A 25,048-nucleotide genomic window follows, 5' to 3' on the forward strand; every position below is an offset into this window, starting at 1 on the left:
GAAGGTTGGGAAGGCACACCGGAGCTGTCTGTCAGAATTCCCTCTTTAAAGAAAGGCCGTGCATACAAATGAGGCATTGGAAGCACAGGCATGGAGCATGAGGGACAACAGATTGATCTTTGGCCAGCACCTGACTATGAACACTTCCAGCAGCAGGTCCAAGGGGAGAGCTGGGTGCTCAAACAAGCACAGGGAAGCGGCTTTGCCCTGCCCAGGGCAGCTCAGATCCTGGGCAAACCTTCTCCCTTGCAAAAGCAGCCACAACAGTCTAAATGTGCTTCACTTAACACACAAACAGTAAAATCAGGATTTTATTTCCCCCCCAATACTTAGCAACCTCTGTTCTAATTGACTTCAATGGAAGGTATTGATTGGGATTTAATTTTTATTAAGATATCAGTAGCTTTTCTCAAGATTTGCCTCCACACCCTATATAGCCATCCCTACTTACTCATAGACCCTTCAAGTACTGTTTCTTTGGTTATAGTCACTCCAAGGAGGGCTTTAGCAAGTACCTGTGGGAGACAAAGGAAAACACTGAGATGTGCTTCCTGTTTAAAGGCAGCTCATTTGCCTTCCTTTACTTATATCTCCCAAGTAATAAAAATAGAGTCTGTATGCCAGAAGATCCTTTCTGCCATTACCTATTATTTATAGCTCCTGCAGATATTTTCAAAAACATCTGTTTCTTCCTTGAGCATGACTCCCCTGAGTTTTATTGGGATTGGGAAGTTTGGATGTTTAGGCACCACACTACAGAGGATACATGCACCCATGTGAGACGTACTTTAATGATGTAACAATTTACAGGGATTGCTTGCTGCTTACCCAACTAAATTCTTCTCTAAACAAAGTTATTTCCCTAGAGGATTTCCTTATTGGATTCTGCCTCTTTCTCATTTTATTCTAAACTCTTTAGCAGACTCTATAACTGATATTTTGCATTTGCACTCAAATTCACTTTGAATCTGTTAAGAGATGTGTGTGCTTTCAAGTTTAAGTCCGCTTGTGACGAGAAGAGCTCCCCCATTTTTGGATGAAAGCTTCCTTTGGACAGTCAGTAAGTCACCAAACACAGACATCTGTTCCTTGGAACGGCCCCTTGCAGCAAAGGTTGACAAGTTCCGTGACATCTGTGGCCCATCAGGACTTGGAAAAAAGCAGTGGAATGATGGATGGTCTCACAGCATTCCCCCACTGCAGTCAGTGCCTGCCACTGGGTTAGGAACCATCTGTGGGATGTCTTATCCCGAGGAGTGCCTAGGAAGAGCGAAGGGTATGCTGGCTCTGGGATTATTTCAGGGCACAACCACGTGCACCCTGGAAATTCCAGAAAGGACTGATAGGGCCATCACCAGAAACACAGTAAGTTTTTCAGAAATGGAGAATTAAGTCCCCACAAAGCCCTGCTTTGAAGAGGAGGTTCGTCCAGGTGACCTCCAGAGTCCCTTACAGTGAAATCTTGCCATGATTGTAATTCAGCTGCAGCCAGCAAGTGCTGCTTCCACCTCCCTGCACGGCACAAGCAAATCAATCAGGATGGCATCCAGAGAGCAGGGCTCAGCACTCACAGCAGCCAGGCACTCCCCTTTATCCATCACTGGACAGCAGGTACAAAAGGGCAGGATTAGAAATATTTTTATATGCTCCAAACAAGGCCTGTGTGATCCTTATCTGTGTGTGGATCTATAGAATGTCATTTTCAAGAACTCCTGTAGGTTCAAATCAAACCCTAAGGCAAAGGGACACCACATTTTGTCTCACCTGATAAGACCCTCTGCAGTTCATGCCTGCAGCTACTCCTGTTGCAGTGCCTGTTACCCAAAGAGCTCTGTGTTTTCAATGCAGACAGAAACTGCATTAGACATCAGACATGTGTACCAAACCCAGAAGTATTTACAGATTCTGCCCAGACTTGGAGACCGATGTAAAACCATTTCAGTTAAGAACGAGCTGATCAGCTTGGTATTCACACAAACCACAGACCATTTTCTTCTCCCAGCAAACTGAGAACTGAGATTCAGAGCAGACTAATTGACTTACAGTCCATCCAGCTACTTCTGGTGCACTAATTATGATTTTCACCTTCTCACTCCATGGCAGAATAGAAACACATTGATGTGTGGCACTGAGGAAAGGCAGACACAACCTTGTTCATTCTGATTTTCCCCAAGAATAAAAGAGCAGAAATGCCTTTGAGACATGACTTATCAGTGCTGCAGGTCTGTGCTGATGCCTCAGCAACACAGAAAAGGCTGTGCCATCGCCACAGCAGCTTCTGGGTCTGAGGGCACACACAGAGGCCTTGTCCTTCCCATGCTTTCCTCTGGCTTAAAAAATAACATCATTTCCTTCAGGTGGGCCAGAGAAGTTTGCTTTCCTTGTCCTGTTTCATGTTTTCAATCAGCCACCAGCCTAGAGATCTGTCTCTGTCCTAATTCCCCTAAGCCTTAGGCACACAGACCCAGAGCCTGGTTTACCCCCAAATAACTCGTGGGTGTAAGCTGAAGGCAGAGAGCTGGAAACAGTGACACTACATATCTGTGCTCTTGCAGAGGTCCAGGTGTTTTAATTCCCTTGCTTTCTGTTCTGCCTCTCCCCAAATTAACAATTTCCAATGCTGGTATGTTCCATTACCTATGACTGGTGCAAGAATTTGAAGCACAAATAATTTTGGGGCAATGTAAAATAAATACAATATTAACAAAAAGAGCACAAAATAAACTCTGAGGGCCTGGTTCATTTTCAGATTTCTGTCCCCAAAACCCTACATTTCTCTCCTTAGCTTGATCCCAAAGCACCTACAGGCACCACAAGGATGTGCTGTGGACTAAGCATGTAATTAGCTTAAAAGGCATCTTTTATATTTACTTCTTCTCTCTTTCCATTTGATCTTCATTCTGTTCATTCCCCTTTCCTACTCCCTCCAGCTGATCGCAGGGGCCAGAATAAAGACAGAGAGAAAAACCCAGTGAGAGAAATAGGGTCAAGAGCAGCCTGAAATCAGGAGCTAATGAGGAACAAACAAGAGGAACTTGAGTAGATAGAGCAGTTGTGCACTGAGGAGCCTCCAGCTGGACCAGAGCTGCAGACATCGATCCAAAGAAGAAATGCTGCAAGTAACAGCATTTTGTGGGGTGGAGGGAATACTCAGAATCTCTTGAAAAAAAAGAATGCAGAGGATTAAAAGTAGGTGAAGCCCAGTTTGTCTTTGTAAGTTCTTAGGTCACCAGGCACTTAAGAAAAAGACCATAAAGCCACTGAATAGCAGATGGGAAAAGTGTGGTTTTGTACATTCAGGAGAGGATTGAAGGGATTTCACTCTAAGGATGTCAGCAGCAAGTTCAGCTGCAGAGAGCTGAGCACAGCCCCTGCAGATGGGGTGTGATGCCTCTGCCCACCTGCCAAGCACTGGCTGTGGCACATGTGGGCACCGTGGGGATCAAGGCACGACAGGTGAGGACCATAATCCAAACAAAAGAAGTGCAAAGGACAGACCTGGTGTTGCTGATCTCTGTGTGGGCTGAGATCAGGCCCAAAATGAGCCTCATGTGAACCACTGGCAACACCAGCAGTGAATGTTCTGCTGTGAGCCAAGCCCAGCAGAGCTCTTCACTTGGGATTCAGCGCTGCTTTGGCCCGAGAGTAGCTGCAGGATTCAGCCATATATCCCTGGGATTCAGTCTCAGCATCAGTCTGTAGCCAGTTATTGCTCTGCTTGGGGATAAATCTTTTCCAAAATCCATTTTCCTTCAGCTGTTGTTCTAACACTAATCATGTTTGGGCTGGCTACAAACGGTGTCCTACCTACTCCCACCCACGTGTATTCTTATTTAAACTGTTACTGGGAGGGGGGAAAAAAAAGAAAAGAAAAAAGTGAAGCTATTGATTCAAGAAATTTGCATTTCCCAGTGAGAGCCCCAAAGGCGCCTCACCGCAGCCAGGCAGCAGAGGAGAGGGCACAGGCAGGTTTTAAATCAAGGCAAAAAGGCAGAACATAATGCTTCCAATTTACTTTCTTAAAATGAAATGTGCAAGGTAAAAAGCCATGAATTAGCGCTAGTGAACGCTGCAGCCACCAAAAAGAGATTTTTAAGCCATTCTCCAGCGCTCCCCCCCCCTTTATCTTGTCAAGAGACTGTATTTTCATTGTGTTCTCCTGGTAATTTAAATCCTGCTCGGGCTCAGCGCGCACCGTGTAATTGTGAGTCGGTAAGGGTTTGAATGTCATCACTGCTGTGCAAATAACATCATCAGCTCATCAGCTGTGTCAGTAACATTGCAATTATGTAAGCCACTATTATTTCCACCCCTGATATGCCATATTAGAACTTATTTTGGGGGCTGGAGCTGACAGGTATTCTATCAATATGAAAAGCACACAACAGTAGCCGAGCCACGGCTCCAGGCAGGAACATCATTCCACTGGGACTTTCTGGTGACATCACCAGCAGTGCCACAGCTCATGGGGGGTCCTAAAGGAGCTGCTGTAAAACCTGTTGTTGTTCTGGTGTCACCATTGTACTCACTCCACACCTTACCCATCACTAAGGACCTGTTTTTTTCCCTCCTCTCACTCTTTGTGCTCACCCAAATGCACAAGCCCCAAAATAGAACGGTGACTTTTAACTGCAGAAGAAAGTTAGGTAGATATTTTCATTTGGTCTGTTGGAGAAGAGTCTTGGGGGCTTAGTGGTTGTTTATAATATGGCTAAGCCCTTGGACTGGAGCTCAGCACTAAGTGATTAGTCTTTGTGAGGCTTCCTGTGTGCTTTTGGCCAGATCAATGATTTCCTAAGCTTTTATTTTCAGCTTCTTAAAAATGAGGCTGGCATAATGACTCCTTTCTCTAATCCTCCACGTGATTATATGGCGAGCCCATCCCAGCAGAGCCAGCCCATGAGGCTCCTCAGTGAGCCCCAACCTCTCTGTGTTCCTGTTCCAATGGATTTTTGGCCACAAGGGAGCAGAAGCCCAGGCACAAGTGCCCAGCAAGGTTTACCAGCACAGCAGAAGTTCTTCCTCTGCAGCGTCATGCTCAGTGCTAAGCACAGCTGATCCCATGGAAATGCTCCACGGAGCAGGCAGAGCTCCTCCCTGGGAGCTCCTCTCCCAGAACCATTCCTTGTACCCTCAGCAGCCAGCAGGGCAGGTGGAATTGTCCATAAATGATTCTGGTTGCCTCTCTCACACACTTACACCCCTCACCACCACAAACCACGGCCGGAGCACGCGGCACAGCTCCAATTTCAGGCTGAGAAGCACCTTGGTAGCAGCTCAATACATGAATAACTACAACAGGAAGCCACGCTCAGATTAATTCCCAGTCAGTTGCTCTGTGTTGTGCCTAAAGAAACAATGCTCCACTGCACGTGTGTCAGGATGATAGATTTGGACCTTTTTTTTTTTTTAAGATTATTTCAGCTTAGAATGCGATTGGAAGATTGATTCTTTAGATCCTCACATTATATAGGGCCCGGGTCTAGAGTATAACTCAGTGTGAAGGGAGATGATTCTCATCTTCGCCTTCCAGAGACGCTGCGTATCGCCAGAGCTGACAAAGGGAATGAATAAAGGTAAGGGATGGGGAGAGAGAGAGAGAGACATAAAATTATGAATGCTTGGTATTTACAGAATACCTGTACACAATACTATTGTTCTCTTTTTTTCTTTTTTTTCTTTTTTTGTAAATCACCCCTGCAAGGAAGATTAATACCTGAATAAGCTCTTTATTAGGTTAATTACTGTTTTATTTGGGGGGGACACTGAGGTCATTATTCTTTTACTGTATTCTTTTAGTGTGTTATATTCACGGGAAAACATATTTATTCAGAACTTCATTTTGATTTAATAGAAAAATGGTTCTTGCCACAGCAATGTGGAATACTCATTTTTCTCCATGTGTTGATTTTTGGCATATAAATGCCAGAAGCCTCTGTTCTCTTTCCTTATCAAGAAAAACTTGCCTGAGATTAATTTCCTCATCATCCTTTCCTTTTAAAGTGGCTGTTTTTCAATGCCATTTAAAGGCAGAGTTGTGATAAATTCCTGGTTTCAATATACAGATTTCAATGAAAGAGTCTATTCCACAGCAGTAAAGCCGTTGAATCCAAATAGAAAGAGAGAAAAAAAAATAAATTATGAAGCTGGGTACCACTACTGCAGCCAATGGTATGAGAGGTGCCCTCGTGTTTTCCTTTCTAATGACAATTATCTTTGAAATGAACTGATTGCAAAAGTTTTTAAGATTTTTGTAGAGGGGAAGGGACATTCTTCTGACACAACTCCTTCATAGTTGCATATCAGACAAATTGAAAACTGCTTAAACATAGCAGAAGATAATTTCTTAAGGAGCAAAAGGATGAGAATAGCTGGGATGGAAAACATGAATTTGACTCCAACCCTGTGCATTTCTGACCCTAACATTTAGCCATAGAGCCAAAGAGAAGATTTATAGATTTTATAGGTATTGGGTAGATAGGCCAACAAAAGTCATCTCTCTACTCAATGATCCTCCCCCTCTCGATAGATTATCTTTAGCAAGACTTTATCCTGTACTTCATTAGTCTGAACTGTGAAAAGCTTATTTTAAATTGAATTAACTTTAAGTTGTACTAATTAAAATTTGAATTGCATTAATTTTTATTAAATTTAAATTGCATTCACTTGTATTACATTTTAAATTGTAAGTAACACCCAGCCAAAAATTTCCTGCTCTCAGAATATTCTGCATCCAAACTATAAACTCCTGCTGGCTTCTCGCCCAAGGAGAACAGAAGATGGGGACCCTCAGCTAGCAACACACCAGAGGTCACCTGAGCAGGTGATGCTTGCCCAGCACCCCCAGCTGAAGCTCACTGGCTCTGCTAAGGCTGGCAGTGCCTTTCGGTGCACCGTGTTTACTTTGTAAGAAAATAACCTCACTCTCATAAACCAGCATTCAGTTCAACACTTTTTCTTATTCAAGGGTGATTTTAAAACCAAAGGGTAGAAAGAAAGGAAAAATCCAGCCCCCGGCCCTAAGATTTAATTAGAAATCCAAGAACTCAAAAGGTATTTAGCTGCTTAATTCCCATTATCTGTTTATCACAGACAGGAGTCTAAGACCTACAGGTTTTTAGCTGCTAGAGACCGCCTTTCTAGGCTCTTAAAAAAGATATCTGAAAAATGAGAAAGAACCGGCAAAAGCTTTGATGGTCCTTGGTTCATTGTTAACAGAATAAAGAAATCTTTCTGAGAAAAATCGGAGCTCCTTAAATATGTAGGACAGAGAAATGAAGAGTTATTGCCCTTTGGAGACAGCATTATTTTGCCATGGAGTTGGTTTTGTCAGATGAAGTTTTATGACACATAGTGGCAATCATCCATCTTTGATGAGCAGACACGCACTAAATCAGAGAGACTGCTCTCCACGGATCATCGAGTCACAGCACAGAGTCTGGTAAATCATGAGGTTCTTAAATAAATACTCCTAATGTGTTGCAAGCTGGCTTAGATATTTAATGATATTAGCTGGCTGCAATACTTAATGAAAATCAGGTGTTTTTACCTGGAATGTTGAAAAATAATAAAGTGCACTGAACGCAGGTGATCCTTGGGATGAAAAAAGCAACAGGGTAAAAGAGTTTTCTGTGCAACATGAACAAGTAGATCCAAGCGCACTGAGAGAGATGTTCCAGTCTCATCACAGAGCTTTGTAAGAGACCCAGATCCAAGGCAAGATGTGACATTTCACTTTTCAGATATCAAGTAGGGCGGAAAACCTGTCTTACACTGCAGATCAATACATCACTTAGAGAGGGAGAGAGAGGCCATAGCCCAAATCAATCTGCAAGGTGTCAGAAACATCTAGGCCAACACCTGGCTACAGTGCCCTTTAGCCCCCTCAGAGCCTCAGACGAAAGCACTTGTCAGGAGATGAAGTCAGCCAGGAAACAACACAAAGCAAACATGAAAGAAGCCTCTGTCATGGAGAAGGGCATTGCTGTTTTCCAAAAATACCCCTCAGTAATGCACAGATCCCCAGGCCCTAATGAGCATATGATTTTACTCAGGACTCTTCAAGCTGTGAAAAAAAAAAAAAGTAGAAATTATTTATTCCATGGATATACTACATTTTGGATGGACAGTGAGGAAGTTGAGGGAGGGGGAATTAGACAAACTTGCTTTTTAAATAAACTGCAGACTGGGTTATAACAATCCTCTGGCCACTTAACTGGCAATTTCTGGGGGGTGAAGACATAAACCACAGTTTCTCTCATTCAGGAAATACTACTACAAGCTGGACTTGATTCCTCATCCTCCTTTTTTTTTTGCTAAGGGCATATTAAAAAGTCTGGCCCATGGATTCTGTGGCTATTTTTGTCCTGTGCACAAGGACACATCTAAGACCATTCCCCACTTTCAGGTCACTTCTCTTTCAAAGACCTGTTCCCAAATGAGTGATGGGGAGTTGTTTCCCTCCATCACAGAATTTTTTTTGTCACAGAAATGATTTATCTGTTGACAGCCAGGTTCACTGCCCCCAGGCAACTGATGGCAGTTGAAACCACTCAATGAAAAGCAAAGAACACTATCACCAATTTTGAGAAAGGGAAGGAAAAGAAAAGGTATAAATACTGCTTTCCTCTAAGACTGCCCTGTAACACTTCCCTGCAAGAGACACAGCAAAGTCAGCTCCTCCAGGTGTTAGGTATGGTTCACTCTTGCGTTAAAACACTAATTACAGGAGCAGGTAGACCAGACAGTGGTTGTTCTTAAAAAAGATATTCCACTGTTTGTGAAGTCTCTCCTGTCAAAGGGGTATGGTAAATAAAAACACTTGAAAAATACAAGGTTGGGGTTCAAAGTGGGTCTACATCTAAAGTATTGAATGAAACACATCATCAGAGGAACAAGATGAGGTGAACTCATGACATTCAATTGTAGGAACTAAACAAGGACATGCATTAATAAGATCCACTGGCAGGGATTAAAGCAGTGCTCTGCTCTGTGTGGTCAGTGAGAGGGACAGCACGCAAAATAATTTGAAGCATCTCAGTCATAGTGCAAATATCTCCTTCTGTTTCACAAAATGAAGGAAAGAATAATGGTTACATCAAGTTTTCTTTCAAATTCGACTCTACAGAGTCTCTGCAAATTCTTGAGAATAAGGACTTATGGCCCGCTCCTGATGGTTTCTTAGGAATTAGCATATTATTAAATATATAACGCATCCAAGAAGTCGTATAAATGTAACCTGCTGCTTTCTCAGTGGCTAGATGGAATCACACACCCTCAATCTCAAAAACCAGAACAGCAGCAGGCCACAGTTTTACATTTCTCCATTTGGACCACAATTATTGTCACAAGAGCCAATTTCACGTTGGGCCATTTCCTGTTCTTGTTGTAATTCATCATGAGAAGACGGTGAGATCTGAGATACCTCAGCAAGGCATAGTCCATGAATAATGCAGCACATTGCTTTGACCTTTTCAGTCTGCTTTGTGGTGTGATTGGCCAACCATTTCTGTCCTTGCCTCTTAACCACCCCATTAACCTGGGACGAGAAGGTGGAACTGACAGACAATTAGCCAGCAGAATGCTAAAAAGGTTAACGCAGGAGCTCACAGCCTTGGCTTTCTTGAGCTTCAGTGGGTATCAAGACTCTGCAATCTCTTTCAGCTTTCAAAGTCTGCAGGGAAAAAACAAGAATTCGCACAAGATGAACTTTGTTCTCATTTCAGATCATAATCATGTAGCTCCTCTCAGATGTCACGCGTGGATGATTCCAGCGTATGCGCAAATAAACCGAGAAGAATGTTTATTTTTACTCCTCTCAATATGGAGAATATTCAATTAAAGTGGTGAACCTCTTCTTTGAAGTTGGCCATTCTTGAGTAAAGGAAAATTGGAGAGAGTAGCGGCAGATCAGCTCCATATGACAGCCTTCTTCCAAAGGTCACTCTTGCTACGCTAACTACTCGAGCTGAGTCATTCGAGTGATTTCCTACTCAAAGAGAGCAAATGCTGGGATTTTTACATCCTGCGGGCTGTCAGCTGCAGAAAACTTCATCTCAGTACTCACCAAGACTACGAGGACAGGCGGATCTCACATGTTCAGGCACAAGGAGAACGTGAGGCACAGTAGGTCTCACTGAAAGTGTCTGTTGAAAGCAACTGCCCCATTTCTCTGGATTTTTACACATCTTTAAAATCTCCCAATATTTTTTTTGAAAGATAAAACCATTATGACTGACACAGAGTCACAGGTATCAGAAACTGTTTCCTGAAGCCTTGCAGTCAAAAGTCCTAATTTCAGAATTTCACAAGAGCTCCTTTTGCTTATAAAGGTTTGCTAACCACGACTCCAGTGGTTCAGTTATGATGACCCAGGACAGTTTGTTTTTCAGACACTGCCAGATTCTTGTCTTCGTAGAAATGTGCTGCTCTGAGTTACTAGTAATGCTATGAAGTACTTTAGATAGAAGCAAAGAGAAAAGGACCTTTTTGACACTCTTTGGAACACCAAATTTTGCATTTATTATGGATATTGACTGCAATAACGCAGAGTCCTTTTTATTACCTTCCACTAATAATTTATTCTCTATTTTGCTTAAGGTGAACAATGATATGCAGACAGGAAAAATTATTAACAAAGAAAAGATAAAGCTTTAAATTATAGGAATGACTTGATAGTTCCTCTCTGTAATACATTTTAAGTCCAGAAGGGACCATTAAAAATCCTATATGCCAAGGATTTTTACACTGTGCTTTTTGATATATGGGATCTCAAGTAACATACCATTTCTTTTGACCCTTACTCTTGAGCACTATCTCTGATGGATTTTTACAAACTGCATATTGAAACATTCCCATGCTTAGGGGCCTGCTCACAAACTGAAAGAGATTAGAGACGCATAATTTCTTTTCAGAAGAGCAGTTTTTTTTTTTTAGGATAAAAGTTTTGCTGTGTTTTCTAACAACTTCAGTGAAACCAGCATAAAGAAAAGTTTATCAATCCGCCAAATCTTTGAATTGAAAAGATTGGTGGGAATTTTAATGAGTTCTAATCCTATGTCAGGAATAAAACTGAATATTACTGGAAGAGTTATAGCAGTTACGCCATTTACAGGCTCTCCATCACTCTACCCACTGCTATTCAGGCGTAGACAGACACCATCATGAGAAGAAGTGCCAACCTCAACAGCTGATCTCTACAGATCACTATCACAAATTAAAACGTATCACAGATTAGGAGAGTACTGATCTTGTCAAGAATCAGATTGAATTCTGGGTATGTTGAATAGAAAAGGCAAATGAAGAGAAAGGAAATCAATCCATTCCTGCATTTGTTTGGGGAGTCCCTGTGGCTCTGAATGAATTGCCCCCTCCTGCAGATAAAGTATTCAAATTCTCTTTGTTCTGTGTGCTCATTAAATGAGGGCTGAGGTGATCCATAAGGGAATGAGAGTGGCAGGAGCCATGGAGTCGTTGTGCTGCTGTCGTGGTTTAACTCAGCCCCACGCAGCTGCTCTCTCGCTCTCCTGGGTGGGAAGGAGAGAGAATCAGAAGAGCAAAAGTGAAAAAACTTGTGGGTTGAGATGAAGACAGTTTAATAAGGGAAGGAAAAGCTGTGCACACAAGCAAAGCCAAACAAGGAATTCATTCCCCACTTCCCATGGGTGGGCAGGTTTTCAGCCATCCCTGGGAAAGCCATCACTGTGACTTTCCATCGCACCCAACAGTGACTTGGGAAGACAAATGCCACCGCTCTGAACATTCCCACTTCCTTCTTCCTCAGTTTTATGCTGAGCACGACACCACACAGTCTGGAATATCCCTTGGGTCATTGGGGTCAGCTGTCCCAGCTCTGTCCCTCCCAACTCCTTGTGCATCCCCAGCTCCCTCACTGGTGGGGCTGAGGTGAGGAGCAGAAGGGGCCTTGGTTCTTTGTAAGCCCTGCTCAGCCGTAACCAAAACATCCCTGAGTTATCCACGCTGTTCCCAGCACAAATCCAAGAGCACAGCCACACACCAGCTACTGTGAAAGAATTAACTCTACCCCAGCCAAAACCAGTACAGCTGCCTTGAACACTTTCTCCCCAAAGCCTCCTTTATAGCAGCATAGCAGGAACTTTACTTTTGAAATATATTTATTAAGTGCTATTGTTAAATGTGCCCAAAGAGCTTTTATTTTCCAAAGGGATGATAACGTCAGCTTTTACACATCAACAAACAAGCAGAGAAAAAGCTTTTTTTTGTTAAGATGTGGAATGTCACTTTCTGAGGGGGTAATAGCTGGAGGTGCATAATACCAAATTCTGCCATTTAATTAGCAATCAGCAGTGATCTGTCAGTCAGAGTTACTGTAATTCACGAACTGTTAAGTCAAAGCAACAATGGCAAGTAATTAGACTGTATCCATTAGAGCTTCCCTAGCACACACTCATACAGCCAGGGTTTCAATTGGAGTCAGAAGTGGAAGTGAGAAAATCCTTAATATATTCTGCTTTTTAATTAGCAATCAGCGTTGATTTGTCAGCCATACCAACTCTAATGCATGAGCCATTGAAACACAGAAAAAAAGGCACATTTTCAAAACCATTTATGCTTATATTTACATTCCTTCCAGGCTGAAACATTGGAGAAACCACTGAAATGCCATCACAGAGCAGCAGAAAGTGTGTAGGAGCTCACAATCCAACACAGCCACTGCATCACTGATGGTTTGGGTGAAGCCACAAGTTGAGTATTTACAAGAGGCAGCTGGCATGTCCAAACACTGACAAATAAACTTTAATAAACATTACCTTTGTTAACTGTACACAACTCAAAATCTCCAAGAGCTCAGGTAGTGCTGCTTATATTCCACTCAACTCCATTTCAAAGAATCCTTTAATAAATTGGTAGCGTACTTACCAGGTTGTTGTATTTTCCTTGATCTCTGGACAGAGGAGGTGAGAGAAGGGCAAAAAGTCCTGCTTTACCTGATCTTCACAGCTGCCAGAGAAACCTGAGCAGGAGAACAGAACACAACCTGCTTCTGGCCTTTGGAAGGTGCAAGATTTTACTTCCCCCAAGCCAGGATGGGCTCAACAGCACTCCTGAAGCTGAGCAGCAAAACTGGGCACTCCAGCATTAGGTCAAGAGCTTCTTCCTTCTTCTTCAGCCCTTAAAGAAACTGAGGAGCTGGGGGAAGAGGGGGAATGAGGTGTAGAGGTTCTCCTCTTTTTATCCATGCAAGTATAAATATCAGAACTTTAATTTTTTAATTTCACTCATATAAAGTACCTGCACCAGGCCTTCCTATAGGGAGCAAAAATAAAAGGCTGGTTCTTATATCTTTGTAAAAACCTTTTGTTTATATAAATACACAAACATACATATATTTTTATATATAATAACTTACTTCAGAAACAGAGGGTAGCTCCCACAATAGTCAGGCTCTGTACTTGAAGTCAGTGTCAGCATATGGATCAGCTGATAAAGGCACCAACACAGCTTAAACTAATTACAATTTGCAGGTAGGGTAGTAATTGCATTCCTAACTGCCTAAATTAAGTATACAAAGGCCTGGTTACATTTGTATAGAGGCTGACAGGATACTCTGTGCCAGCTGAAAATTCTGCCCTCAGTAGTGGTAATGTTCTTGTCCAAAAACGGCTGTTGTTTGCCTAACATCTGACAGAGTGACATCTATTTCACTACATGTTTAATTAGTTTGTTTTCATGGTGTTCCCATTTCCATTTCAGCTTTCCTTAGTGGTGGGAGCGAGCAGGCTTCTGGCTCTGTGCTCAAAACCAATCCCAAGGCAAAGAACGTGGCACCAGTTTGCCTTCACCCTTCCAATGTCAGCTGCGTGGAGCACTCAGCCAACATTTCCAGCTTTCAACAGCTTTTGTGTTTTTAAAGTACATTCTAGCTGCCCCTGCTTTGTCTCTGATGGCTGGCTTTCAGGGGCTGTAAACATCCATCTCGCAGAGGAGTTTGCAGCTCTTGTGTTTGAAACAGCAACTATTTCTCTGCAAAGCACAGGTCAAGCGGTCCTGTTGAATCTACAACAAATTTGCAAACAGGTGCTTTCAAGCAGCTGTGAGATCTCCACCTTTTCTCTTTGAACAAGAGCCTATAAAAGATTAAGCATGTTAGGTCAGTAATGCTTTAATAGTTTGTGAGCGTACATTAATGAATTGTAGGTATGTAAATGGCTCTGACCTCTGTTCGAGACTTCCTCCAGTCTCTTCTTGCATATCTCAGTGGGGCTCTTCTAATTGTTTTAAGCAAGCAAACAAGCTCTTGCTTCCTTAAACATCACCCCACCAAACACCCACCCAACAGAAAACCCTTTCCTTTGATAGCTGTCCTTCAATTACCAATTTAGCACAATGGGTAAGAGGACTCTTGCAGCATTGAGAGCAACTCAAACTGTTTCTGTACAGCCCATGCGAAAAGGTTGTGTTTTAAACAAAGACCATCTTTTGACCTCCTCTTCAGAATTGCAGTTTTTCTGAATGAAAAAATTCTGTATGCTGAACACATGTTGGCTGACTCTGTAGCACAGAGAGCAAGGTTAGAAAGGAAAGCCCTTTTTATCCCAGTTTTTTCCTTGAAACAGTCGCAGAACAGATCCTATAGTTTTACAACACAAATCTCAGCATAAAGACTTAAGAAATATTGAATTCTACAAAACTGTCTACATTGAAGTTTAAAAAAACATAAGGAGTTGTGAATTGTCTGTACAATGACTGCAGCTAGGTGTTCTACAAAACCAGACACTGTTACTCAACAAGTCACATCCCATGAGGCAAGATGATAAAATATTGTTTAAAATTCTGGTTTGGGGAAACAGTCTCACCTAAGATTTAAAAGAACACCAACCAAAATGCCCTCCAAAATTATGTACTTATTCTAATGCTACAAGTACATGTAATATTGGAAATGAAAAAGGTGGGGCAAACTTCTCAGTTGTAGAAGTTCCTTATGTTGGCTTGTTTCTGTTATTCTGGAGCACCTCTCTAACTCAGAAAGCTCCTTTACAGCTCCCTGCTTTGTCACGTACTCAAGTCTTTGCTGCTGTGTGACAGCTGTAAAACACCCTCCCTTCTATTCCCATTCAATCCTAACATTCTTTTTAGCTCTTGCTCTTGCTGAAACTTGACATAACAGCTTAAGATTATCCATTCCTACACTGTGGATGCATTAAGTCACACCAAAAGCAGGTATAGCCTTCCTCCTCCTCCAAGAATTAGGAAGCCTGGGCAGAATATATTGGTTCCTCCATTACAATGTGCAACTGAAGAGCAGGAGGACTCAGCACTGTAATTGAGAGGCTGATATTTGCCATAAGACTGCACAGAAGTTACTAAGTTGAAGAGGCCCTGCCAAAAATAACAAAAAAAAAAAAAACAGAAACCAAGAACTACTGTTGGATTTTTAGCATAGTATTTATTGAATAGTTTCTCTTCTAGAGCCACTTTATGATACGTGTCAGTGCATATTCAGCTCAGATGCTTATTCTAAATGGACAAGGACAAAAAAAATCCAAACCATGGTCTGGACACAGATCCAGGGGAGATTCATGAATATATTAAGAAAAAACAAAAAAATATTCAGGCCTACCACATCGTATACTTTATTAGGAATAACTACATAGATAATCAGAGTACAGTTGTAGGCTAGAGCCCAACAATGCTTTTTTTTTCCCCACATAAAAAAGTAAACCTTCATAAAAGCTTGTTTAGCAAAGCCAGAAGCAGTGATATTTTAAACAATTTATTTACATTGCTCAGATTGGTAAAAAGAGATATAAAAAACAGTGCAGTCTGACATATTCAAAAGCATCACTAGTTACATATAGATACAAGACAAAACACAGGTGGTTAAAAAGAAACCAGAAGTTGTGAACTCCTGATATAGACAGTTGAACTGTTAATGAAATGCAGAAATTTACATATTTAGATAGTTTGTGAGAGTGCATGGTACAAACTGTTCAGAGACAACAGAAGTGAACAGAGTTTTAAAGGAAGACATAAATACATGAGAAAGCCAGGTAAAAGCCTTAGGAGTACTACGCTGAAATTTGACGCGCCAAAATTGGACCCTCGAGTTACAATGTCACACCAAGAATCCCATGCATTAAATAATGATTTGTTAACCAAGTATGGGGAAGGTGTGGGGGTTTGGTTTTTTAACAACCCTACTAAACAGGAGTGGAATTCTTTTCCTCAGACTTCCACTTCAAAGCAAGACAAAGGATTCAACTGATCACTTTTGGTGGTCAAAGCTCCTCATACCACTGTGTTACAGTTAGGCTGCAAGAGATGATAATCACAAAACCCAATTCTATTTAATTACAAACAACTACATTTATAAAATATCTGGAATAAGCAGCTGTACAACAGGTTAACTGTCATACTTGAAAGGTCAGGTACTTCATAACATATCTCCATGTAAGAAATCCACAATTCCAACATTAGAGTGCTCTGCCAGCAGATGAAGTTAGGCAAGCGTAAGAGTCATCCAAACTAGCAGTAAATTATGTGTTCATCATCTTCATTTCAAGAGCTGACAAACCAGTTTATTGCCTGGAGGGGACAATTTCCATAGAAGAAAATGCTTCATTTGGAAGGAAATAGATCTGTGCAAGGGAAGACTGTGTTTAAACGAAGGCCAGGTCACTTATTCCACTGATAAAACCCCCCTTGTGACTAATTTAGTGTTATCTAACATTTTGCTAATCACTGCTAAGTGCTAATGACTAAGGTACCATTCATGTCAGTAGCAGGTCACTCACTGCCCAGCCACCTGTCTGTCTGTCAGTCACTCCCACACAGCAGAGTCTTTTCAACCTGCCTCATATCAAGTGGGTTGTTGATCGGCTTAGTGTGTGACTCCTCCTTTCAAAGATTGAGGGAAGGCTGACCAAGGAAGGAGAAGGAACACCCTGTTGGACAAAAAAAAAGTTATTGATCAGTTATGAGCCATTATCAATAGTGCAGCAATCATTTCTCAACCTTGACATGGCATACAAGGAATGTGTGAGTGCAGAAGATCTTGAAGATAGGAAGCTTTTGAAATTAATGAGTCAGCATTTCTAGAGTTTGAACAGAAAACTTAACACACTTTAAAAATTGCAGAAGAAAGACTTTTTTCCTTGTTACCAGCCTTGAGAGATTTGGAATGCAAGAACGTTTTTGAAGAGTTGCTGCTAACAAGTATTAGTATACATCTTGCAGCACATTTTGCAGTAATAATCTCCCTCCAAAATGAAGACAAGATACACTATGATAATCTCTTAGAGAAACAGCTCCCCCTCCAATTCTACAACTTTCTGTATTATCATCAGCTCTGAGCCCCAAATGAGATGCCAAACACATGTCTCCTTGGCTGCAGGAGGCAACACACATCCCAATGATTTGTCAGGGCTTGCTTTAGCTGTGCCTGGATGGGCACACACTAGGCAAGAAGCTGACTTTTCTGATGCTTGGAGAATAAGCTGCTTCTGAGACTTAATTACAGTGAAACCAACACATCAATATGTAGCACTAAAAGTAAACCTCTTTGGATTAGCTGAGATTTTATATTCTTTTCACATTAGACCTCAAGATACTTTCACAAGCAATCTTCTGTTGCTCTTTACAGCCCAGCCAAGCTTCTCAGCACATCAACAGGTCACAGTAGCTAGGCAGCTTGTGCACCTGCATGCTTCAAGAATCTTTTAAATAGGGATATTTGGGCAGGTAGGGATATACACTTCACTATAAACAAGTCCTGTGCCTGTTTATGGCATGTCCTCCATTTGCAGTCATTGGTAATATCTGAAAATTAAACTTCTCTTTATAGAGCAGCTCTTATTAGACTCTCAAGTATTTTATACCAGATATTTTTTCTATTTACAGAGAGGGAACAAAAAACTAAAACCACAGGTAAAATGAGCTGCTCAAGGCTTCCCTACAACCAAGTTATTAAAGTTCTCAGAACTCTGGCCAGTGAGCTACATGGGCACTTGGACAACTGAACTGAAACAATAAGTAATTCAATTGCAAATAAATTTAAAAAAAAAGACCTCAGAAAAATGACATTTCAAAGTGTTTGTGAAAGAATAAATCTTGCACCCAGAACCAGAAACGTGTGTGAGTGTTGACTCCAACCCTGTGCATTAGAGCACATTAAAGAAGAACCCAGCACCATTTGAAGCCCTTTGTGCATTAGAGCTGTACCATGCTCTCTTAGCTTAGAGAATTCAGGATTTCTTGCTCACTTCAGTCAGGGCCTGATGCACAGAATTTTCCAGCACCACGCTGGTTATGATCTCCAGCATCAGCACAAGTGGCAGTAATAACAGGGAGAGCACATGGTCTGTCCAAGGCATGACCATTTAAGTTGGAAGAGACTTTTGCTTCTACAGTGTTTGAAAGATGAGTATTTGGAGAGCCAGGACACAGCACAGGTCGAGGCTTGGAATTTTGGGAGCTCCAGTCAACAGAACTGGAGCAATGGACATTAACAGCACATTTGACAGATCCACTTAGGCTGCACGTAGAAGATGAATGAGCAATCTACAATTAGGAAGAGTTTAAGAGTTAGTCCAAACAAGAAAAAAAGCATCCAAAGCTTTATTGATATTTTTACTCTATGTTTTTTCCTACACCAAAAAATTCCTACATAAGCATGGGCCAGGATTTAATTGAAATAAAACAATATGTCTGAATAACAGCTTCAACTCTTAATGGACTCAGACACATTTCCTGCAGTTTTAGTTTCCTACTCAACAACTGCACTGGTATTCCAACTTGAGGGGCTGGAATCCAGACCTCTTTTCCCTTCCACCTTATCATTGAACCAAAAAGGCTTTACGCAAGTTCAGTGGTGTGTGGGATTGTTTAAAAAAAAAAAAAAAACACAACACATGATCTGCTGCCAAGCTGCAGCTTATTACCACAGAGGTCCCAAGAGCTCTGGGAAGAATCTGAAACAGGAACACGGTTTTGCTACTGCAAGTTCCTATGATTTTGTGGAAACAAGTATTTTATACACAAAAAGAAAAGTACATGACTTGCAAGTTCATGAGAAATGAGATACAGTGCTGTATCAAAATGAAGACAATTAGAGTGCAAAAACAATTGTTGGCATAATCATAATAGAAGGAAGAAAATCTCTCTACAGAGAACTGGGCTATAGCCTCACTGGTAGATTTTTTATTTCCTCTAAAGCAAGGGAGTCTGCTGTGATACTTCCTCTCTTATTGGTTCATATTTTCTCATGTGGGAGAGCAGGGCTATATCTTTATGTTGTACAATTTAATGGCCACTCAAACATACTGCATTATCTCAATATTAAAGTAACGACACATCAGTCAGTAGTAGAAAGATGAACAGGAGGAATCCTGTTTTTCTTGGCCTTCTGTCCCACAAACTACAGACTAGAAAGTAGGTGTTTACTCATCAAATTTACTCAAACACTATAAAAAAAGCAAAGATGATGAAAAGATTCCTCCAAATCTAGTCTGCTTTACTAGACTGTGTTAGGAAATTGAGTTTAGCCTAATGCAGCAGAAGAAAGCTTTAACAGGCAGCCAGGCATAGCAGAAGAGTTGCAATATGTAGAACAATATTTTATTTTACCAAGTTTTCTTAAACATTTATGAGGAGATAATTTCCTTGTTGTTGTTTAAAAACTTGCAGGCTGCAGCATCTATATTTCCCCAGCCTTCCTTCCCAGTTTGCTTCACAGGATGTCTGTCATCTCACTACTTTGACTGAAACATTCACCACACTATTCAGGGTTGTACACCACATTTCTAGCGTTCAAAATCAAAAGCATGAACCAATATAAGACTTGTGTTGAAACTGTACCACTCTCTCAGAAGAGGAAACATATTCCACCCCTAGCAAAAGGGATTGGTGGCGTTTTTCAACCTATATGTATAAGGCAACTCCCACTTACTAGTGCATCAAGATTTTTCTGCATTTTCAGCAAGTAAGGCTTCTCATTAAACAGCTCTTGAAAATAATATGGCTATGAATGCAGTTAAAAATATTTTTTTCCCCACTGTGGATGTTGAAATTGGTCAAGTGAGAGCAGCAGCAGACATGAAAGAAGTGTGATGTTAAGATGGTGACCTCCTTGGCCTGCACAGCAGATCACTCACCGCCAAGGACGAGGTGCTCGTCAGGCGGCTGCCGATGTAACTCTGGTTGCTGGAGCTGGGGCTCCTCCCTTCTGTGGCACTGTGAGACATCAAAGCCCTGTGAAGAGCTCTCTTGGGTGTTTTGGAGAAAGAAAAGGCTCTTGTAACCTGAGGAGTTTGACAAGTGGTTAAACACTGACAAAAACCAGGCTGTAATAACTACCATTATACAGGCTACCATTCAAATTCTGAACATCCCTAGGATGTGTATCAAGTGTTGGTGTGACTGGATCACAACCAGGCAAACACCCACAACCAAAGTGATTTCACTCTTAAAGGCTCCCCATCATCCTTACTATCCCTCATTCTGTCCAAATATGAGGATAACACAGCAGGGGAAAAGGGAAAAGATTCAGGGAGAAGTCAAAATAAGATCTGGTCACCTAGGCTTCCCCACATCCCTCAGTCCTGCACAGTCAGGCCCTCTTCTCCTTTAAATTGTTCTCAATTTTGCATTATATTTAAAAGACTCAAAGTATTAAACAGTATAAGTTCCATAACAGACTCAAAAATGACTACATAATACTTATGACTGTAATACTTAAGACTATATACAGATATTCCAAAACCTTAAACACTCCTCTCCTTCTTTCTTTAAGGAGCTTATCCTTAAGAGTTTTAGTTCAGATTAAGTTTTTCCTGTCACTACTGTAAATACTACAAACCACCTGAAACAGGAATCCCAGCACAATTCTCTGACTAAAAAGCACTATCTTTATACTAGCTTACCTTTTTTGATGTTTTCTTTATTGCCCTGGATGCTCTGCTTAAAGTACTGTCCATATCTTTAGTATTTACTTCAACTGAATCAGGATCAACAACATAAATGAGATTTTCCTGTAGACAAAAATAATCTTAATAATGGTCAAATATCAGCACTTGCTTTCTAGTTCATTAGATCCCATTTAGAGGTTTTAATTGCCATACTCTTCCATATTTAACTCTTTATACAGTCCAGCAGCTATTTCAAGCCATTTCAATAGATCAACAGCTGGTACAGTCAGTTTGTGAAACCCTTCATCAGTAGTTTAACATTCAGTTTGTCTCATTCAGTTTCAAGTCCAGGGTTGACCAAATTAAAGGCAGTCGTTCTGAGGCATCCCTAGGGAGTTTCCAAGGTAAACACTGCTTTATTCCACTGGCACATCTAGCACATTTCTGAAGTGAAATCTTGAGAGCTGCAGCTGTCAAACATTAAGACTAAAATCTTTCAGCTTTACTGCAATAAATGTTGCAGAACAGCCAGGAGTTTGGGGGTTTTTCCATGTCTCATTCTTAAACACCAGTACATGCAAAGCAATCTCTGGCTACCTACTTTACAAAACTTGGGGGGGGGGGGCAGACGGGGCACACATGGGAGTTGGAAGTTGCTGGGATGATTTTTTTCACTGTTTTTTGTCTTTATTTTGAGAAAAGACATTTTGCATCTAAAAAACAAAAAATCTCAGAAGGACCCCAGACAGCAGTTTTATGGCCATTCCCAAGGCCTAAGGAAGGGCAGCCAAAGCCTTTGCTGCCACCAGGTGGCAAAGTCAATGTTCTCACTCACATGATGCTCTAGAACCCTAAAAACAGGGAAAAGTGCTTAAATTTAAGCTCAATTTGACACTTAAATCAGCAAGAAAGAAGTACTATATAGCTGGTACAAAGCAGTAATTACACAAATTATAACTAATGGGATTCAGCACGGAAGGTTACAATTTGCCAGCGTGCAATTCTGAATGTCTTGGGGCAAGAGGGAACAATACATTTATTACACAAGGGTTCAATTTCTATTAAAAATCCAAGTTATATGTGACAAAAATTACTGAAGACAGGCAACACACAGATTAAATTAACACTTCCAAATCAGCACTTTTCCTACTCAGGACCTAAAAAGGAAAGGGGCACCACAAAGCCAAGTCTCTTATTCCTAAGTCCCTAGATCACGAGACAAACAAAATAAAACTAAGATGCTGTTTTCATTACTCAATTACCTCTCCTGTAACAAGCATGTCTTTAAAAGTCACAAATATTGTACTATAAGAACACACTGCAGAACATAAAACATTTCCAGTTTACACCAAGTAGCTTCAGCTATATGTACTGCACATATTTTCAGCAAATTGAGATGACTGATATGCATAGACTTTTACATAATTAACACATTAGCTGAAAGCCTCTTGCTGTAATTGGAGAGGATCTACTCCTCAAATTAGTGGGTTTCTGACTGCAGAAAGCCCACACACTGAACTTCTAGAAATGTGACAAGTGACTCCTTTATTTCACTGTTTTTCTTATTTCCTTGTTTTAAGGCTGGAGGCTTCTGTCTATGGGAGGAAGATGCTTCATGTCTCTTGCATTATGGCGCAGATAAAGTGTAGAACAAAGAATTCAACCTAACACAGTTAAGCCAAACCAAGTGATTCATAACACTGGGATTGTAAATTCAATCATAGCTGCGAAAGAAGCAAGCTGAACACAATTCTTGTTAGATGTACAGTGCAGAGTTGAATCATACCCTTTCACCACCACAAATTAATTATAAATAGTTTTTGATTTTTAAGCACTACTTATCTTCCGCACAAACTAACTTCCAGGCTGTTTCCTTCTCTACCTTTTAACCACTCACTTGCAGACACGTTAGCACAAATGTTTTCTGCTCTACTTTACCTCAGGCATGTCCATGATTAACTTCTTTAGCTTCAGGTGATTAAAGCCAATAAGAGGGAAATATTTGAATCAGCAACATGGTTCCAGAGTACTTACTGCATCTGCTTTACAAATAGTGTTGGCCACATGCCGACACAACATCTTCAGCCAGTCCTCCTTGCGAGGGTCTTCAGTTGTCATCTGGAAACTGAGCAGCTTGTTGTTGAGTTCTGTAGGTGGCCTCACAACTAAGGCAAAGGCTTTCTGGCAATCTGCAGTTTATTTAAAAAAGGCAAGGAGTTAATACAAAGAATAATGATTTTTTCATATTATTCAGGGGGAAACCTTCAGAAGGGTCAACCCTCTGTCTGCCAGGAGCTGAAACTACAGACTACATGATTTGATGCAATGATTTTGTCTTTATTTACACAAGAGCTGTTGTATCACTTGCAAGAGCAGAGTTCTGTCCACAGCCATCATTAAGAGGCTGCAATCAGCTGTTCATGCAACAGCTGATTATTCACCAATCAATCTGCAGAGTAGTCAGGCTCACCCACCCTCTTTGCCATTTCTCTTTTTAATTGGGTTTCTGTGTTCAGGTGCTTCAGAGCAAAAGCAGAACACATGATGTATATATTATCACTTACAGTGAAACACCAAATCTTGCCAGAATAGAAATCTAGAAACTGGTGTGACTAGATTCTTTGTAAGTCACTATCAAGGCTGGAGCAGTATGGCAAAGCAGACAAAGATATTAAGTCATTTTTTAAGATGCCAAACAGCTCCTCCTGAGAATTATCATCACCAGTTAAAAGAAAATTTGGTTTCACACCAACTTTTCTCTGGCCAATCTAATGCTCTGGGCTGAAGTTTGAAGTTTGGTTTTTATTTTGTTAATCCAGAGCTGTCAAGTGTTTAACTCAGTTTATCTCACACTGCCAATTGGTTGGCTTATGCTAATGCCATCTAGTAGTTCTGCCAAATTCAGCATCCTGCAGTGATTCTTGAAAAGCCAAAAGCTATCAGTGCAAGGAATTCTCAGGCTCACATAGAACTTCAAACAGAAGCTTTTACTAAAACCACATACCTAACATACCATACAATAAATACACCTTAGCATTCCATCCCACAACAGCAGAGCTTCCCCCTTCACATTCTGAAACAGTTTTCATTAGCTACCACAGCACTTCAAAACACACAGACCTTCTGTCTCCCTGATGTCCAGAACTTTCTTGATTTGGGAGAGAGGCATAAGAACAACATGCTTGAGAGATGCAGGAGGCCTTGTGTGGCCATGGGGACTCTTGAAAACTCCAATAACTTTATGCCGTTTCCTCGCAATCTGCAGTTAAATAGAAGAGAAAGGGTCAGCTGGAAGATCTCTTGCCATTGTTTCCTTTCCTTTCTATTTTTTTTTTACCTTCTACTACACAGGAAGGCACAGAAAATCTTGCTACTCTACCACATAAATCTTAAAGGAATTCACTTATCTCACTATTCACTGCCTACAGTTCAAGCGGCCCAGCAATATTTGTTACTTGGCATCAAAACACTCAGCTGAAAAATACAATAAATTTTTTAAACATACCTAGAGAGAAAGTAATTTTGCGTTACAGACCTCAATTCTACCCTGCATGACAAACAAGGGCCCTTTGAAATCTATCACAAGGTAGTCTAGATTTAAACAGAAAAGACAAAATCTACACGCACGAACCAATTTAAGGTGTGGTGTGTTATGTACTAGAAATATCACTTGCTGTTGCTTTTGTATTCAGCCATTGAGCAGGCTTTGCACAAAAAACATGTAAGATACTTGTGTTAAAGTAATGCATCTTCAGTTGTTTGTCTCTTGTCCAAGAGACAAGCCAAGAAGCTTTATTAAAAGTGGTTTTATTCTCCTTTTCTTCCTTTACAAGAAGTGATGAAACTGAGTCAACTGTACTCCTGGGAAGAGTTCATCACTAGTCACAACAACAGCCTTTTGTCTCTAAGTGCTGCTTAGGACAACACTAATTTTGAATTATTTTACAGTTGGTCTTCCATGAAGACAATGTTCTTCACTGCTGCGGACAGCAACAAGTACTTTATGGAAGTGTCCCTCATAAATTCCATTTTCCCACATTAGTCTCCAAAATCCAGTTAGATTTTTCCACTCTAGTTCTTCCTAACGCATTTTTAGTCTAAGGCATATATTGTGATTTTTTTCTTTTGGTAGCCTAAGAATATACAGATCTAGCTAATATATT

At 41.0% G+C, this 25,048-nt stretch overlaps 1 protein-coding gene across 2 annotated transcripts in view; it reads right to left on the bottom strand.

The window, feature by feature from the left end:
• Positions 1–15,548: 15,548 nt before the first annotated feature.
• The window catches only part of ECT2 (epithelial cell transforming 2), a 31,243-nt gene continuing 21,743 nt past the window's right edge, over positions 15,549–25,048 (bottom strand). Inside the window, exons 21-26 of one of the 2 annotated variants that reach the window (XM_048314915.1) lie at positions 24,006–24,144; positions 22,920–23,074; positions 20,901–21,008; positions 20,133–20,279; positions 16,835–16,925; positions 15,549–16,619 (exon numbers count right to left, since the gene is read on the bottom strand). In XM_048314915.1, coding sequence (XP_048170872.1) covers positions 16,836–16,925; positions 20,133–20,279; positions 20,901–21,008; positions 22,920–23,074; positions 24,006–24,144 — 639 coding nt within the window. In that variant the 3' untranslated portion in view covers positions 15,549–16,619; position 16,835. Of the gene's footprint in view, positions 16,926–20,132; positions 20,280–20,900; positions 21,009–22,919; positions 23,075–24,005; positions 24,145–25,048 lie in introns of both variants that reach the window. The other variant, XM_048314914.1, reaches the window with a different exon arrangement.

Source organism: Corvus hawaiiensis, chromosome 10 (assembly GCF_020740725.1).
Source record: "Corvus hawaiiensis isolate bCorHaw1 chromosome 10, bCorHaw1.pri.cur, whole genome shotgun sequence".
Taxonomy (NCBI): Eukaryota; Metazoa; Chordata; class Aves; order Passeriformes; family Corvidae; genus Corvus; species Corvus hawaiiensis.